This window comes from Molossus molossus, unplaced genomic scaffold (assembly GCF_014108415.1).
Source record: "Molossus molossus isolate mMolMol1 unplaced genomic scaffold, mMolMol1.p scaffold_m16_p_5, whole genome shotgun sequence".
In the NCBI taxonomy this organism is placed as follows: Eukaryota; Metazoa; Chordata; class Mammalia; order Chiroptera; family Molossidae; genus Molossus; species Molossus molossus.
This window is the reverse complement of record NW_023425388.1, coordinates 60,998,008-61,014,814: the sequence shown is the minus strand read 5'-3', so window position 1 is coordinate 61,014,814 and position 16,807 is coordinate 60,998,008. Positions and strand designations below refer to the sequence as shown.

The 16,807-nt window shown below is 39.6% G+C and overlaps 1 protein-coding gene across 1 annotated transcript in view; it reads right to left on the bottom strand.

Annotated features, from left to right (window-relative positions):
• Positions 1-16,807, bottom strand: part of SNX4 (sorting nexin 4) — a 75,224-nt gene that overhangs the window by 31,947 nt on the left and 26,470 nt on the right. The window contains exons 6-7 of the mRNA XM_036243899.1: positions 12,726-12,781; positions 5,020-5,092 (exon numbers count right to left, since the gene is read on the bottom strand). Coding sequence (XP_036099792.1) covers positions 5,020-5,092; positions 12,726-12,781 — 129 coding nt within the window. The remainder of the gene's footprint in view (positions 1-5,019; positions 5,093-12,725; positions 12,782-16,807) is intronic.

Sequence of the window (16,807 nt, the reverse complement as noted above, 5' to 3'; positions counted from 1 at the left end):
TCCAGTGGGGGGCATGCAGGAGGTGGCCAACTGATGTTGTCTCTCATCAATGTTTTTATCTCTCTCCCTCTCACTTTCTCTCTCTCTAAAATCAACAAAGGAAAAAAAAATTTGTTCAATTTACCACTCATCTCCAAAATTTCTGCTACATCTGATTTTGCTAGTTTTACTGCTTTGTCTCTGTTTCTTCTGGGTGTGAAAGAACCTTTCAATACCTGGGGTTAGTCATGTGACTGCTTAATAGTGTACCTCTGCCTACCCAAGACTCCCAGAACTGTTTAACCTCCTGATAAATGATGCTTTTCTGCACTCTTCCCTTCCCTTTGGTTAAAGACCTTTTTTTCTTTAATCTTTATTGTTGAATGCATTACAGATGTTCCTCATTTTTCCCCCATTGACCCCCTTCTCCCCACTCCCGCTCCCCTCCTGCCTTTTCCCACACTGTTGTCTGTGTCCACTGGTTATGCATATATACATATAAGTTCTTTGGTTTATCTCTTCTCACCCGCAACCCCCTTCCCTTTGAGGTTTGTCAGTCTAGCAACCAATTTGTACTTTTTAATCCCTTCACCTTTTTCACCCATTCCCCCAAACACCCTCCCATCTGGCAACCAACAAAATGTTCCCTGTATCTCTGAGAATGTTTCTCTTCTGCCTGTTCATTTGGTTGTAGATTAAATTGTCGACAGATAATGCATTCATTGCCATTTTGTTTTTTAATATATTTTATCTTTTTCTTCAAAAAGACCCTTCAGCATTTCATATAATAACGGATTAGTGGTGATGAATTCCTTTAGCTTTTTCTTATCTGGGAAACTCTGTATATGGCAATCAATTCTAAATGATAGCTTCACAGGATAGAGTAATCTTGGTTGTAGGTTCTTGCTTTTCATCACTCTGAGTATTTCTTGCTACTCCCTTCTGGCCTGCAAAGTTTCTTTTAAGAAATCAGCTGACAGTCTTATGGGAACTCCCTTGTAGGTAACTAACTGCTTTTCTCTTGCTGCTTTTAAGATTCTCTCTTTGTCTTGAACCTTTTGCATTTTGGTGATGATGTGTCTTGGTGTGGGCCTCTTGGGGTTCATCTTGTTTGGGACTCTCTGTGCTTCCTGGACTTTACCAAGTTAGAGAAGTTTTCTGCCATTATTGTTTCAAACAGGTTTTCGATTTCTTGTTCTCTCTCTTCTCCTTCTGGCACCCCCAAGATGCAAATGTTGGCCCGCTTGAAGTTGTCCCAGAGGCTCCTTACACTATCCTCATGTTTTTGGATTCTTTTTTCTTTTTGCTGTTCTGATTGGGTGTTTTTTGCTTCCTTACATTCCAAATCGATGGTTTGCTTCTTGGCTTTACCTACTCTACTATTGAATCTCTGTAAATTATTCTTTATTTCAGTTAGTGCCTCCTTCATTTCTGACTGTGCATCCATCATTTCTGACTGGTCCTTTTTTATGCTCTTGAGGCCCTCACGAAATTCACTGAGGTCTCACTAAGTTCATTGAGCATCCTTATAAGCATTATTTTGAACTCAGCATCTGTTAGGTTGCTTATCTCCATTTCGTTTCATTCTTTTCCTGGGGTTTTGTTCTGCTCTTTCAACTTGGGACCTGTTTCTTTGTCTCCCATTTTTCGCTGCCTCCCTGTGTTTGTTTCTATGTATTACTTAACAAGAGGTATGGGACTAGCTGAGACCAGATGCTGCTTGTTTGAAAGAATTTAGGAAAACCTGAAGCAGGATCCAAGACAGGCCAATCCTAAGATTAAGCAACTGGCAACAGTTTGGGTGGGCCTGAAAGTTGGGTGGGGCAGGGCCTCAGGGAGTCACCAGGGCAGAGCTACCAGTGTGAGCCAGGTTGCTGGAGTCCCAGGTATGGCGGCTATCTGCCGCCCCAGGGAAAGGCTCACCAAGGGAACAAAGGCCTCTGACAGCACGTTTGTCGCGGAGAAAGCCCCCTCTCCAGACCTCGCTCCAGTGCCAAACAGCTCAGTTCTTCCCTGTATGTCTCTGGTGACCCTTGAGCTGCCTCCCCTCCAAGCTTAGAGGGAGCGAGTCCGATAAGTCCGTGCGCGGGCCCTTTAAGAGGAGCTGCCTGGGGCTCCAGCCGCCTCGGCCTCCCTGAGCCTCAGTTCCCGCTGGTTTTTCCAGCCAGAAGTTATGGGGATTCTCTTCCTGGCACTGGAACCCTGAGCGGGGTGCCTGGTGTGGGACAGGGACCCCTCAGTCCTCAGAGAGGACCTTCCCAGCCGAGGTATCCTCCTGATTTTTATCCGCCACACGTGGGTGTGGGACCAGCCCATCCGCCTCCGCCCCTCCTACCAGTCTCGATGTGGCTGCTTCTTTAATTCCGTACTTGTAGGACTTCCATTCAGCTTGATTTCAGGCGGTTTTGAATGATGGTTGTTCTGTAGTTTAGTTGTTACTTTGATGTGGTTGTGGGAGGACGCGATACCGCATTTACCTACGCCGCCATCTTGACTGGAAGATCAGTTAAAGGCCTTTAAAGAGGATACAGCTTTCCGCCCTGGCCGGTTTGGCTCAGCGGTTAGAGCGGCAGCCTATGGTCCAGAGAGGCCCGGGTTCAGTTCCTGCTAAGGGCATGTACCTCGGATGCAGTTTGTCCCCGGCCCTGGTTAGGTCATGCAGGTGGCAACCACTCAATGTGTCCCTTTGTCCCTTCCACGTCAATGTTTCTCTCTCTCTCTCTCTCCCTTCCACTCTATCTGAACAAAATATCAAAAAATGTCCTCGGGTGAGGATTAAAAAAAAGAGGATACAGCTTTCATCATCAGCCAGACCTCTAATTTAAGTAGCTTCTCCAAGTTTTCTGGCACAAAAGACAAAGCAGTATGACTTGCTTGTTCTTCCATTCTTCTGGATTTTCTCTGTCCCCACCTCCACTTTCCACAAGATCTGCTTCCTCATATGTTTGGATAATCTGAAGGCAACTAAAGGCCTAGAAATTTTATCTCATTAATCTACTGTCCTTTCCAATACCCAGTTCTTGACTCTAGCCTAGTAATTCTCACAGGTACCATTTCTTTCCTAAGAAGTATCTTACAATTTATTGGAGGAGTCCAAAAGTATTCCAAATGGTTAAAAAGGAGGTTGGGCCAATATGAGAATCTTCAGAAGGCTTTCCCCCCTGCCTTATTCTATTTCTTTAAACTTATTATGAAAATTTTCAAACATACAAAAATAGAGAATAGGATATTCTTCCATTTCCTAATACTCACCTTCAGCAATTATTATATGGCCAATCTAGTTTCATCTAAAACTGCCCCTACTCTCCACCCTTTACCAGTAGACTCTTTCATTAAAACAAATCCTAGATGATATATTTCATTTCAAGAAGATTTCAATCAGCATAAGATGTGATCCTAGGCCTCGTAACTTAGTATCTTTCAAAGCCTTTAAGGCAAGTTTAAGTTTCCTCTAGTTACCTCAAAGGACCAGAATGGATGACACGATTTTCAGGTACATTAATTTACCCACAAGTATTTTTTCTCCATGGTTGTTACAGCCAAATTATATGGCTAAGTACAATGATTATTCCTTTATTTCTAGTTCCCTTTGTCATGGCAGACCATTACCTCAAATAAGTTTATTTAGCAGAACTTAACAGCACAGATACTAGATGGCCTAACATAGTGATTTTCAACCTTTTTCATCTCATGGCACACATAAACTAATTACTAAAATTGTGCAGCACACCAAAAGATATGTTGCATATTTTGCTGATCTGACAAAAAAATAGGTATAATTTTGATTAACATCAGATAGCTATTGCTGTGTTGGCTATTGTCATTTTTATTACTTGACAGTCTAAAGGGAAAGAGGTCAGTGTCCCTGACTAAATAGTCAGGCACAGCATGGTTTAAAAATGCTTGTGAGCCCTGGCCAGTTTGGCTCAGTGGTTGGAATGTCAGCCTGCGGACTAGTGAGTCGCGGGTTCAATTCCGGTCAAGGGCATGTACCTCAGTTGCAGTTCATCCCTGGCCCTGGTCAGGTCGTGCAGCAGGCACTATCACATCGATGTTTCTCTCTCTCCCTCCTTCCCTCCCATTCTATTTGATAATAAACAGAAAAGTATCCTTGGGTGAGGAATAAAAATAAAAAATAATAACAATAAAATAAAAATTCTTGTGGCACACCGGTTGAAAATTCCTGGCCTAACATACATAAACTATTTCATACATCTTTAAAAAAAAAAAAAAAAAAAGCTTGGAAAAAGATATTATATATGTAGACATAAAATCCTACTTATTTAATTAGATTTCCAATACTAAAACATGTATTTTGACAAGATGTGAACATATCCATATATAAACTACAGAGTTTAAAACAGAATTTCCCAGCCAGTGTGGCTCAGTGGATTGAGCGTCATCCCATAGACTGAGAGGTTTCGGGTTGATTCCCAGTCAGGGGACATGCCCAGGTTGAAGGCTCGATCCTCAGTGGGGGGTGTGCAGGAGGTAGATGATTGATGTTTCTCTCTCACATCAATGTTTCTATCTCTCTCTCTAAAAAAATTAAAAAATAATAAGAATCTTTTAAAAAACAGGCTAAAATTCTTTCAAGTTATTTATGCCAGAAAGCATTTTACATTTTTTTTAATGTAATTTTGATAAACACACCAAATTTGAATGTAAAAATCAGTTAGTTATTCATTATTGCCCTGGCCAGGAGTAGCTCAGTGGTTTGAGTGGCAGCCTGCATGCCAAAGGGTCACAGGTTTGATTCCTGGTCAAGGGCACATACCTGGGTTGCAGGTTAGATCCCTGGCCACAGTCAGGGCATATGTGGGAGGCAACTGATCGATGCGTCTTTCTCAAATTGAGGTTTCTCTCCCCACCCCACCCCCTTCCACTCTAAAAAAAAGGAAAAAATATCCTTCGGTGAGGATTAACAACAACCAAAAACCAGTTATTCATTATAAATACCATCCATTACTTATAAGCATAATGATTAAATGAGAAGCACTTTCTTACAGATGTGTCAAAAAACTCTTGGGGACCACTTACAGCTCTGACTCGAAGAAGATGTGAGATGACTGACTGCAATTCATCACTGTAGTGCTTTAGTTCAGTAAATCTCCTGAAACAGGAAATGAATAAAACACAATTTTTCTTATGAAAACACACAGAAAATTGAAAGACAAAACAGTACAGCTGACCCTTGAACAGTACAGGTTTGAACTGTACAGGTCCGTGTATACGTGGATTTTCCCCCCCAATAAATACTGTAAATGTACTTTCTCTTCCTTATAATTTTTAAAATATTTTCTTCTCTGTAGCTTACTTTATTATAAGAATACAGTGTATATAACATATAACATACAAACTATGTATTAGTCGATGTTTATGTTATCAGTAAGGCTGCCAGTCAACAGTAGGCTATTAGTAATTAAGTTTTTTGGGAGTCAGAAGTTACGTGTGGCCCTGGCGATGTGGCTTAGTTGGTTGGGCTTCGTCTCATGCACCAGGAGGTTGCCAGTTCAATGTCGGATCAAGAGCACGTGCCCAGGTTTTGGGCTTGATCCCTAGCAGGGGGTGTGCAGGAGGCAGCTGATCAATGCTTGCTCTCACATTGATTTTACTCTCTGTCTCCCTCTTACTTCCTCTAAAAAGAAAAAAAAAAAAATCAATAAACTATTCTTTAAAAAAAAGAAGAAACCTTGTATCTACTTTTTAAAAAGTTACATGCAGATTTTCAACAGTGCTGGGGGCAGTTGGTGACCCTAACTTCCACATTGTACAAGGGTCAACTGTAGTTCTTATGAATAATAAAACTGATTCTATTTAACCATATGCTGGTCTTGAACATTTATACACCAATAGAAGTTTTAAAAAATTCTAAAATAAAAAAAACTTTCTTTTGATATTTTTAAAGCCATGAAAAAATGTCACACTTCATAATTTGTACTGGGTGTGGGACTGAGAGAGAGATAAATGTTTGTTAATATGAAAAATTACCTGAAAACAAAATATAGAAAAAAATGTAAGGGGCTAAAAAAATCTTAAGGGTCCTGGCTGGGTAGCTCAGTTAGAGCATTGCTCTGATATGCCAAGGTTGTGGGTTCGATCCCTGGTTAGGGCACATAAGAATCATCCAATGAGTGCATGAATAGGTGGAACAACAAACTGATGTTTCTCTCTCCCCCTGCCTCTAAAAAGCAATAGATTTTTTTAAAATCTCATGATACAGACATAAACTCATGGTCTCTAACCTCAATCTCAATGCTGCTCAGTAATCTGTTTTCCTAATCTAACAACTGCCCTTCTCCATTAAGACCCGAAACTTCTAATACTACCACCTATCATTCTAACTAAGCTTCAAAGATTTAACAGAAGCCATCAGATAAGAACGACGTCCACCTTCACCTCCTACCAGTAAACTTAGAAATTTTCCAATATTACATCATTTCTTCCTTCCCTCTAGGATCCTTCTTCCCAAATGATACTTTAGATTCTATCCCCACTACACTCCATGTTCCTGTTTTCTAACTTCCTCTCTCTACAAGTTCCATATTAGTATATCAATTAATTGAGGGTCTCTCCTAGATTAAAACACACATTTCCTTGACAACACACCCAAATGGTAACACCCACTCCTTTCACAGCCACACTTTTACAAGGCAGTATCTCTTTAGCAATAACCACTTCTTCCCTTCCTATCTACTACTCAGCCCACCACAATCTAGTTTCACCTCCAGCAGTAGAGCGAAGAAGTATTCCTGACAAAGTCACCTACTATTTTCATGTTGCTAAAATTCACTGATATACTTTAGTCCTCATGTTACTTGATCCTTCAGCAATGTAACAGTTGACCCTACTCTCCTCAAAAATTTGTTCCCTTGACATCAGTGTCATTTCTCATGATTTTCCTTTTACTCTCTTAAAGTCTCCTTGGCAATCCTCATTTCCTTCATCCATCTCTTACACTCCACCTTTAGTATGCAAAGAATGCCTGAAGTGTTTATTAAAAACACTACTGAGGCCCTCTCAGTAAGAGAGTTGTGAATAACCACCACAACTGTACACAGAAGCTCTAGTTGGACTCAGGAACCTGAATTTATAAAAGCTCACCCACAGGATGCAGATGCTTATGATCCTCAGATTACACTTTGGAAAACTCCCTTAAAGGGTTGGCTTCTTTAGGGTTCAGTCCTAGGTCCTCAGCCATCTTACAATCTTTTAGTCTACAAACTCTACAGGACTTACTACTCACAAAGCTTCACAATTATGATCTGCATGCTGCTGAATTCCAAATTTCCACCTCTAGTCCAACTTTCTCTCTCTCCTAAATGACAGGTCTATAAAGCCAACTGACTACCAGACATTTGTACTTGCTCATATACAAAGCTCAATATATCCTCCCCTACCCCCCCAAATCTCTCTCCTATATGTTCCCTAGGATTTTAAAGATGGAAACCTGGATGCCAACTGCATCGCTCCCTTTCATCCCACACATTCTGCTAATCACTTGGTCTACATCCTAAATATTGTCCAAACATTGTCTAAATACTGCCACATAAAAGTAGAAGACCCAAAGTCCTCCTCTTCACTGCTCTTAACAGTCTAGTTTTAAGAAAGATAAATATGCATGAAGCAAGTATCATTTTGGTAATCCTCTGAAATAATCTTTCTGGTTTTCTAGATTTTAAGAAAGGACAGACTAAAAGTATTGATGTAGCCCTGGCCGGTTTGGCTCAGCAGTTAGAGCATTGGCCTGCAGTCTGGAGAGACCCGGGTTCGGTTCCCGCTAAGGGCACATATCTCGGTTGGAGTTTGTCCCCGCCCCTGGATGGGTGGGTGGCAACCACTCGATGTGTCCCTTTCATGTCAATGTTTCTCTCTCTCTCTCTCTCTCTCTCTCTCTCTCTCTCTCTCTCTCCCCCTCCCACTCTATCTGAACAAAATATCGAAAAATGTCCTCGGGTGAGGATAAAAAAAAAAAAGTTTTGATGTAGCCCTGGCCGGTTTGGCTCAGCTGTTAGAGTGTTGGCCTGTGGTCCATAGAGACCCGGGTTCGGTTCCCGCTAAGGGCACGTACCTCGGTTGCAGTTTGTCCCCGGCCCTGGTTGGGTTGTGTGGGTGGCAGCCACTCAATGTGTACCTTTCACGTCGATGTTTTTCTCTCTCTCTTCCTCTCTCTCCCTCCTGCTCTATCTGAACAAAAAAATGAAAAAATGTCCTTGAGTGAGGATTAAAAAAAAAAGTATTGATGTAAACTATTTTAGTAATGGCATGAATAATAATTAATCTATTGGTCCAGCTAGATGTAGAACAGAGATTCTGTACATTAAGAATTTGATGTAGACAATTCTCTTATCTAGAATTTAAGGCAAACAAATTCTATTACCAATTACACATTAATTGTACAATATAACAAGAACCTAGAAGTAAAAAACTGCCTTGGTTATGTTATTCATCATATCACATTTAAAATTCTATGCAGTCACGCACCACTTAACAACAGGGATACATTCTGAGATATATGTTGTTAGACAATTTTGTCATTGTGCAAACATCATAGAGTGTACTTACACAAACCTTAATGGTATAGCCCAGAGATTTTCAACCTTTTTCATCTCATGGCACACTAATTACTAAAATTCTGTGGCACACCAAAAAAATATTTTTGCCAATCTGACAAAAAAATAGGTATAATTTTGATTCATTCACATTGGACAGCAATTGTTGTTGTTGGTTGTAATCATTTATTTATTTGACAATCTAAGGGAAAAGAGGTCAGTGCCCATGATTAAATAGGTAGCACAAGTTTTAAAAATTCTTATGGCACCCAACCAGTGTAGCTCAGTGGTTGAGCATTGACCCATGCACCAAGAGGAGGCTGGTTCAATTCCCAGTTAGGACACATGCCCAGATTGTGGGCATGATCCACAGTGGGGGGTATGCAGGAGGTGGCCCACTGATGTTCTCTCTCATCGATGTTTCTCTCTCTCTCTAAAATCAATAAAGAAAAAAAATTTTTTTAAATAAAAATTCTTGTGGCACATCGGTTGAGAAATCACTGGTACAGCCTATTGCTCTGAAGCTACAAGCCTGTATAGCATGTTACTGTACAAAACAACACAAGATTAAATAAAGCACAAGAGAAAATGATGCAATCAAGAGATATAGTAGACATGAGGTGTATTAGGCTGCTGTCAGTGTAACATGGCATACAGTTTCACAGCAAACTTTTTTATATATAGAAAGAGTACACTCTAAAAAAATGGGAAAAAAATATAATTATGTTAAATATATAAAACCAGTTACATAGCTGTTGATTGTCATTATCAAGCATTATGTACTATACATAACTGTATGTACTGTACTTCTATACAATGGACAGCACAGATTTGTTTACAGCAGCATCACCACAAACAAGTGAGTATGCGTTACCTTATAGCATTTGAGACAGCTACAACATCACTAGGTGAAAGGGACTTTTCAGCTCCACAGTATTCTTTTGGGACCACCATCACGTATGTGGTCTCTTGTTAACCAAAATATTAAGTGGCATGTGACTGTATATAATATGGATATTAAATAAAATTTAGCAATCTAGAAAACCTAAGTCAGGTCAGAAAAAGGAAGACAAACATTCAATCGACAAAACATTAATATTAAAATATTAATTTAAAAAATCTCATCTACATGCTCCTCCAATAAATGTACATCTATCAATGTCATAAACTTTGGTTATAAGATTTCTAAACTGCCCAGTCGGTCTGGGTCAGTGGTTAAGCATCGACCCATGCACCAAGACATCACCAGTTCGATTCCCAGTCAGGGCACATTGCCCAGGTTGTGGGCCCAATCCCCAGTGGGGGCATGCAGGAGGTGGACAATAGATGTTCCCTCTTTCCCTCTCCTTTCCTCTCTCTCTAAAATCAATGATGAAAAAAATTTTTAATTAAAAAAAAAGATTTCCCAAACCTTTATAGAGGGTGACATAATTTTAGTTCTTAATCTAAAGAACATCTCTTATATACCATGAATGTCATTTTTAACCCTTAAAAAAACCTCAGCGGAAACTTAAATGCATATTACGAAGTGAAAGAAGCCAATCTGAAAAGGCTACATGCTGTATGATAGGACATTCTGAAAAAGGTAAAGCTATGGAGACTGTAAAAAGTTCAGTGGTTGCCAGGGATGTGGGGAGGAAGGAATAACTAGGTAAGGCAAAAAGGATATTTAGGGCAGAGAAAATACTTTGTCTGATACTATAATAATGTACACATTTGTCAAAATCCATATTTTATACACCACCAAGAGCGAAACCTAATGTAAACTTATGATCTTTGGGTGACAATGATGTGTCGATGTAGGTTCATTGACTATAACAAATGTACCACTCTAGGGGCAGATGTTGGGAGAGGTTATGCATGTATAGGGGCAGAGGGTATATGAACTCTCTGTACTGTCCGCTCAATTTTGTTGTGAACCTAAAACTACTCTAAGAAATAAAATTGATTTAAAAAAAAAAAACCTCAATGTTAACCATCACAATATCCTAATCAATAAAACTTCAAAATATTTATCTTGTATATTCAAAATTTATCTTAAAAACCAAAGGCATTATGTTAACGTTTTATGGTTTATAAAGTTAGGCATAATAGGCTATTGAACAACGCAAACTTAGCCTTTGTTGGTTAAAAATGTACACTATATAGAAATGAATACTGGCCCTGGCCAGTGTGACTCAGTTGGGCGCCATCCCGTGCACCAAAAGGTTATTGGTTTGATTCCTGGTCAGGGCACATGCCCAGGTTTTGGGCTTAAATCCCAGTAGGGGGCATACAGGAGGCAGCCGATCCATATTCTGCCCTCACATGGATGCTTCTCTTTCTCTCTCCCTTTCCCTTCCTCTCTAAAAATCAATAAAAATATATTTTAAAGAAATTAATGTTGAAGGCCTAACTAGAGAAATTCTAACAGATCTCATAAACTTAGCTGCCAAAAATGAAAAAGCCTCATCTGTGTAAACTGTGAATTAAATTAAATATAACCTCTAAATTAAAAACTCAGCTGAGCCCTGGCCAGTTTGGCTTAGCGGTTAGAGCGTTGGCCTGCGGACTGGAGAGTCACGAGTTCGGTTCCCGCTAGGGGCACATACCTCGGTTGCAGTTTGTCCCTGGCCCCAGTTGGGGTTGTTTGGGTGGCAACCAAACGATATGTCTCTCTCACATCGATGTTTCTCTCTCTCTCTTCCCCACTCTCCCTCCTGCCTCCCGCGCTATCTGAAGATAAATGCAAAAATGTCCTTGAGTGAAGATAAAAAAACAAAAACTCGCCCTGGCCGGTTTGGCTCAGCAGTTAGAGCATCGGCCTGCGGTCCTAAGAGACCCAGGTTCGGTTCCCGCTAGGGGCGCATACCTCGGTTGCAGTTTGTCCCCGGCCCTGGTCGGTTGTGCGAGTGGCAGCCCCTCGATGTGTCCCTTCACATCGATGTTTCTCTCTCTCTCTCTGTTCCTCTCTCTCCCTCCCACTCTACCTGAACAAAAAATGGAAAAATGTCCTCGGGTGAGGATAAAAAAAAAAACAACTCAACTGACCCAAACACTAGGTGAAAAGCCCATATAATGAAGAGCCTGATTTATCCACCAAATTCAGAGAATGAGCAAAATCAAAATCTTAAGAAGTACCTAGGTCCTATCCTATCCTAAGAAAAATTATTTCTGAATACACAAGCTTCATTCTGGCCGGTGTGGCTCTGTTGGCTGGAGCATCATCTTGTACAACCAAGATTTTGGGTTAGATTCCCAGTAAGGGCATATACCTAGTTTGCAGGTTCGATACCTTTTTAGGGTGCATATAGGAAGGCAACCCGTATGATTCTTTCTCCCTCTCTCTCAAATCAATAAGCATGTCCTGGCATGAGTATTAATAGAAAAAACTTAAGCCCTGGCTGGTTTGGCTCAGCGGTTAGAGCATCGATCTAAGGACTGGTCTTGGGTTCGTTTCCCAGTCAAGGGCGGTACCTGGATTGCAGGTTTTATCCCCAAACCCAGTCATGTAGGAGGCAACCAATTGATTTGTCTCTCTCACATAGATGTGTCTCGCTCTCTCTCTCTCTCTCCACTCTATCCCTCTCACATTCTACTCTCTCTAAAAAAATCAATGGAAAAAATATCCTCAGGTGAGGATTAACAAACAAAAACAAACAGAAAAGAAAAAAACTTAAAACAATGAATACACTCCCTTCCTTTAATATAGAAATGCTCTCACAAACACCAAATTGACATTAATGAAGTCAAGTAAATGTCATACAAATATATATCTATGACATTATTATGCTAGTATGCATTTATCTACTGAGTTTTCTTGATATGTACAGTAGAAAGATTAAAATATACATGTAATATTTAATCTTATCTTGACCTTTGTACATATTGACAAGCAAAGTCATGTGAGAAAAACTATTTTATAGAACTTAAAATTGCTTTTCTCATTTTTCTGATACCCCCAACAACATTTAAAAAAATTCCTTGAGGAAAACGCAGTGGGTTCAATTTTCTAAAACTTCAGACAGTTACAACCTTAAACCCAATAAAGTTAGCAAATTTTAAATCAATTTTAGACTGTAAAAGGATTTCACTAAATGTGAATTACTATTTAAACTATTTAGCAAATAAAGTGCATACATTCAGAAATGAAAAATTAAATCGATAGGCACCATTCAAAACAACATTGTAACTGTTATTAAAACAAAACCTTACTTGTCAGGGTTTTTCACTCTGAATGTTGCATTAAGCGCTTTTAACCTGGAGTCTGCCTGGAAAAAATAATTTATTCACTTAATATAATTACATTTCAGGGTATAAATCAAAACAGTTTTATTTTCCCTTTAGAATTAAGATCTCAAGTACAGTTTTCTTCATATTATTTGTGTCAAACACATTCAACATACCTAAAAAAACCAGCTTAGTATTTTTGAAAACATGACAAAAATTATGTAATAAATTAAACTTAATATATGGGATTCAATGATATCAAAGTAAAACAACTGTAAACACCAACACACTAACAGGCATATAGCTCTGTATTATTCTAACTCAGAACAGATATAAAAAAGTAGTTTATTTTTTCTCTAAATCAAGAAAAGCAATAATCTGTTTATATAACTAAATAAAACGAATACTCTGAAGCCCGTACATTACTGAGGGTAGTTTTCAGGTGGAATCCAAACAAATGTACACTGGTTTTTCTCATTTTTATGATCAGCATTTTAGAAAAGAAAAAAATATGGAAATGCCTCCTGTACTTAAGTAATACTATACTAAAGAAAACAAGCTAGATAATATCAAATTACTTACTACAAGGCAGAAAATGTTACACTACTTTTTAATTATCTTTCCTTATTTCCTAATAACTGCTCTCAAGAGGGGTAGAGAGATCAACACTAAATAATAATTTCACTGTATAAAGTTATACTTAATGTATCCAAATCCTATCCTGAATTCTCATTAAAAAATGAAAAAAAAAAAAAACCCACCCAATTACTTTTCTGACCATGCACAGAAACCAAAGCGTTCAATAAAAGGTAGTTTCGCCAGTGGCTGGTTTTGCTCAGCGGTTAGAGCATCAGCCTGCAGTCCAGGGAGACCCGGGTTCGGTTCCCGTTAAAGGCGCATACCTCGGTTGCAGTTTGTCCCCGGCCCTGGTTGGGGTCGTGCGGGTGGCAACGAGTCAATGTGTCCCTTTCATGTTGTTCTCTCTCTCTTCCTCTCTCTCCCTCCCACTCTATCTGAACAAAAAATGGAAAAATGTCCTCTGGTGAAGATAAAAAAAAATTTTTTAAATGGTAGTTTCAATCAAGAATCAATTTCATAATGTGGTTTTGATTTTAAAATCTTAATCATCTTTAAAAGTTTATATTAGCCCTGGCTGGTTTGGCTCAGCGGTTAGAGCGTCGACCTGCGGTCCTGAGAGACCCGGGTTCAGTTCCCACTAGGGGCACGTACCTTGGTTGCAGTTTGTCCCCGGCCCTGGTCGGTCGTGCAGGTGGCAGCCACTCGATGTGTTCCTTTCACATCGATGTTTCTCTCTCTCTCTGTGTTCCTCTCTCTCCCTCCCACTCTACCTGAACAAAAAAATGGGAAAATGTCCTCGGGTGAGGATAAAAAAAAGAAAGTTTATATTAGTCTGTCCTGGCCGGTTTGGCTCAGTGGTTGGAGCGTCGGCCTGCGGTACAGAGAGACCCGGGTTCGGTTCCCTCTAAGGGCACATACCTCGGTTGCAGTTTGTCCCCGGCCCTGGTTGGTCGTGCGGGTGGCAGCCACTCGATGTGTCCCTTCACATCGATGTTTCTCTCTCTCCTTCCCGCTCTATCTGAACAAAGAGTAGAAAAATGTTCTCGGGTGAGGATTAAAAAAAAAAAGTTTATATCCGTCCAACTCCCAACCCATAATTACAAACATCCCCAAAATAATCAAATAAACAAAACAAAAATACTAGAGCACCCCAGATTACTTGGCTAAGACAAATTTTTAAATGTAACAAATACGGCCCTGGCCGGTTTGGCTCAGCGTTTCTTTTTATTTATTTATTTGGGGTGGGGGGTGGGGTATGTGCCCTTTGCAGAAACCGAACCTGGGACCTCTGGTCCACAGGCTGATGCTCTAACCGCTGAGCCAAACCGGCCAGGGTTCATGTCGATGTTTCTCTCTCTCTCTTCCCCACTCTCTCCCTCCTGCTCTAGCTGAAGATAAATGCAAAAAAAAAAAAAAAAAAAGTAACAAATATGCTACTCCACAGACTGTGCCTCCCAGAACTTCAAAAACCAAAAGATATTCAAAGGGCTATCAAGAACATCTAAAGCTCAATCTGTCACTGACTTCAGGGGATTCTCTTATTTCTAAAATCAGTATTTCACCAACTCTTGACCTTTCTTATATCTCAAGGGCATACCAGTTAATAGTGCATGTGAAAGTCCTCATAAATAAAAGCACTTATAAATTTAAGGCATATATTATTCCCTTATGTTCTTTAAGATAATTAAAATCACTAAATAACAAAGTGTTAATGACCTCTTAATAATGCAAATGTGATTTTTTAAATGAGGATGAAATTACATAAAAACCATCAGTAAAGAAGAAATTTTCATTTGTACCTTTTCTTGAATCTCTTACTTCTTAATATCACCAATTTACTTTTTACTTTTAATATCATAAATCTACCAATTTAGAAGTCATATCAAATGTAAACCATCACCATCCTACTAACCTTTGTTTACTAAACAATGTCAAGTCATGTTCATCACAATACCCTACTCAATCTACTCATCATTTTACAAGATTCCATAAAAAGAGAAGTTGCCTAAAATGTCACTAAACCAGAAACTTCTCAAAGCTAGATCCCTAAAAAACTACCTGGACTATTGCAAATCTGACAGATTACCATCCATGTTATCAGAAAGAAGCCCTTAGAGAACCACAAACTTCCAGGCACAAAATGAGTCATTGGGATGTAATGTACAGCATAGGAATAAAGTGTATAATACTATAATAACTATGTAAGTGACAGATACTAGACTCACTGTGGTAATCACTTTGTAAAGTATATAAATGTTGAATCACTATGGTGTACGCCTAAAATGAATATATTATCGTATGCCAACTGTAATTAAAAATAAATTCATGTTGCCCTGGCCCATTTGGCTCAGCAGTTAGAGCATCAGCCAGCAGACCAAAGGCTGTGGGTTTGAATTCTAGTCAGGGTTGTACAGGAGGCAACCAAACAATGTGTCTCTCTCACACTGATGTCTCTCTCCACAGTCCCTCTTCCTCTCTAAAAATCAATGAAAAGCCCAGCCGGTGTGGCTCAATGGATTTTATCGCCCCATGTACTGAGAGGTCCCAGTTCAATTCCTGGTCAGGGCACGTACCCGGGTTGCAGGATCAATCCCCAATAGAGGGCATGTGGGTGGCAGTGGATCGATGCTTCTCTGTCACATTGATGTTTCTATCACTCTCTCCCTTCCATTCTAAAAAAATCTATAAAAACATTTTTAAAAATCAATCAAAATCGGGTGAGGATTAACAAAAAATAAAATAATTAATGTTGAAAATAATAAAATAAAAAAGCCCTTACATAACTGTTTCAAACCACCCTATTTAATTTCCTTTAACAGCACTATCTGAACTCATCTTAGTTGTTTACTTGTTTCTTAGCTGTCCACTAGAATATAACAGCCATTTTTTTTTAAAAGCACAATGTGAATGATGTTCCCTGTAGTTGCACAACAGCTGCCATGGCAATACTTTAATCTGCTTTCTCCTTTGTTCTCTGCTGTAACCCATTGCCTCCAATGCCTGGCACAACACAAATATGCAGTAAGTATTGGCTGAACGACAAAAAATAACAGTATTCTATAGCCCCAACTTACAACCTTTTCCAAGTTCTCCTTTAAAACCCACTGATGCTCCCTTTCCAATTCCTATTATTTACTTTACTTGTCCTGGATCTTTTCTTTCCTTTATTTCATTTCCTGATTCTTACCTTCCCTCTAACCTTGCCCAGTAAACTACTACCCAGCTTGGCCTTTCTAACACTGGCCCCCAAGGTTGACTCCACTGCAGGTTTCTTATTATTCGGGTCTCAGCTCAAATGTTACTCATCTCTTCAACCATGTGACCCAGTTTGCCCAGGACAGTCCTGGTTTATACCTGTGTCCTAATCTAATTGTCCCCCCCACCCCCCACCGGGTCAAATGGCAGTTTAATTCTTAATTTTTTGAGGAAAAACCATATTGATTTCCATAGTGGCTGCACCAGTCTGCGTTCCCACTACCATTATTTGC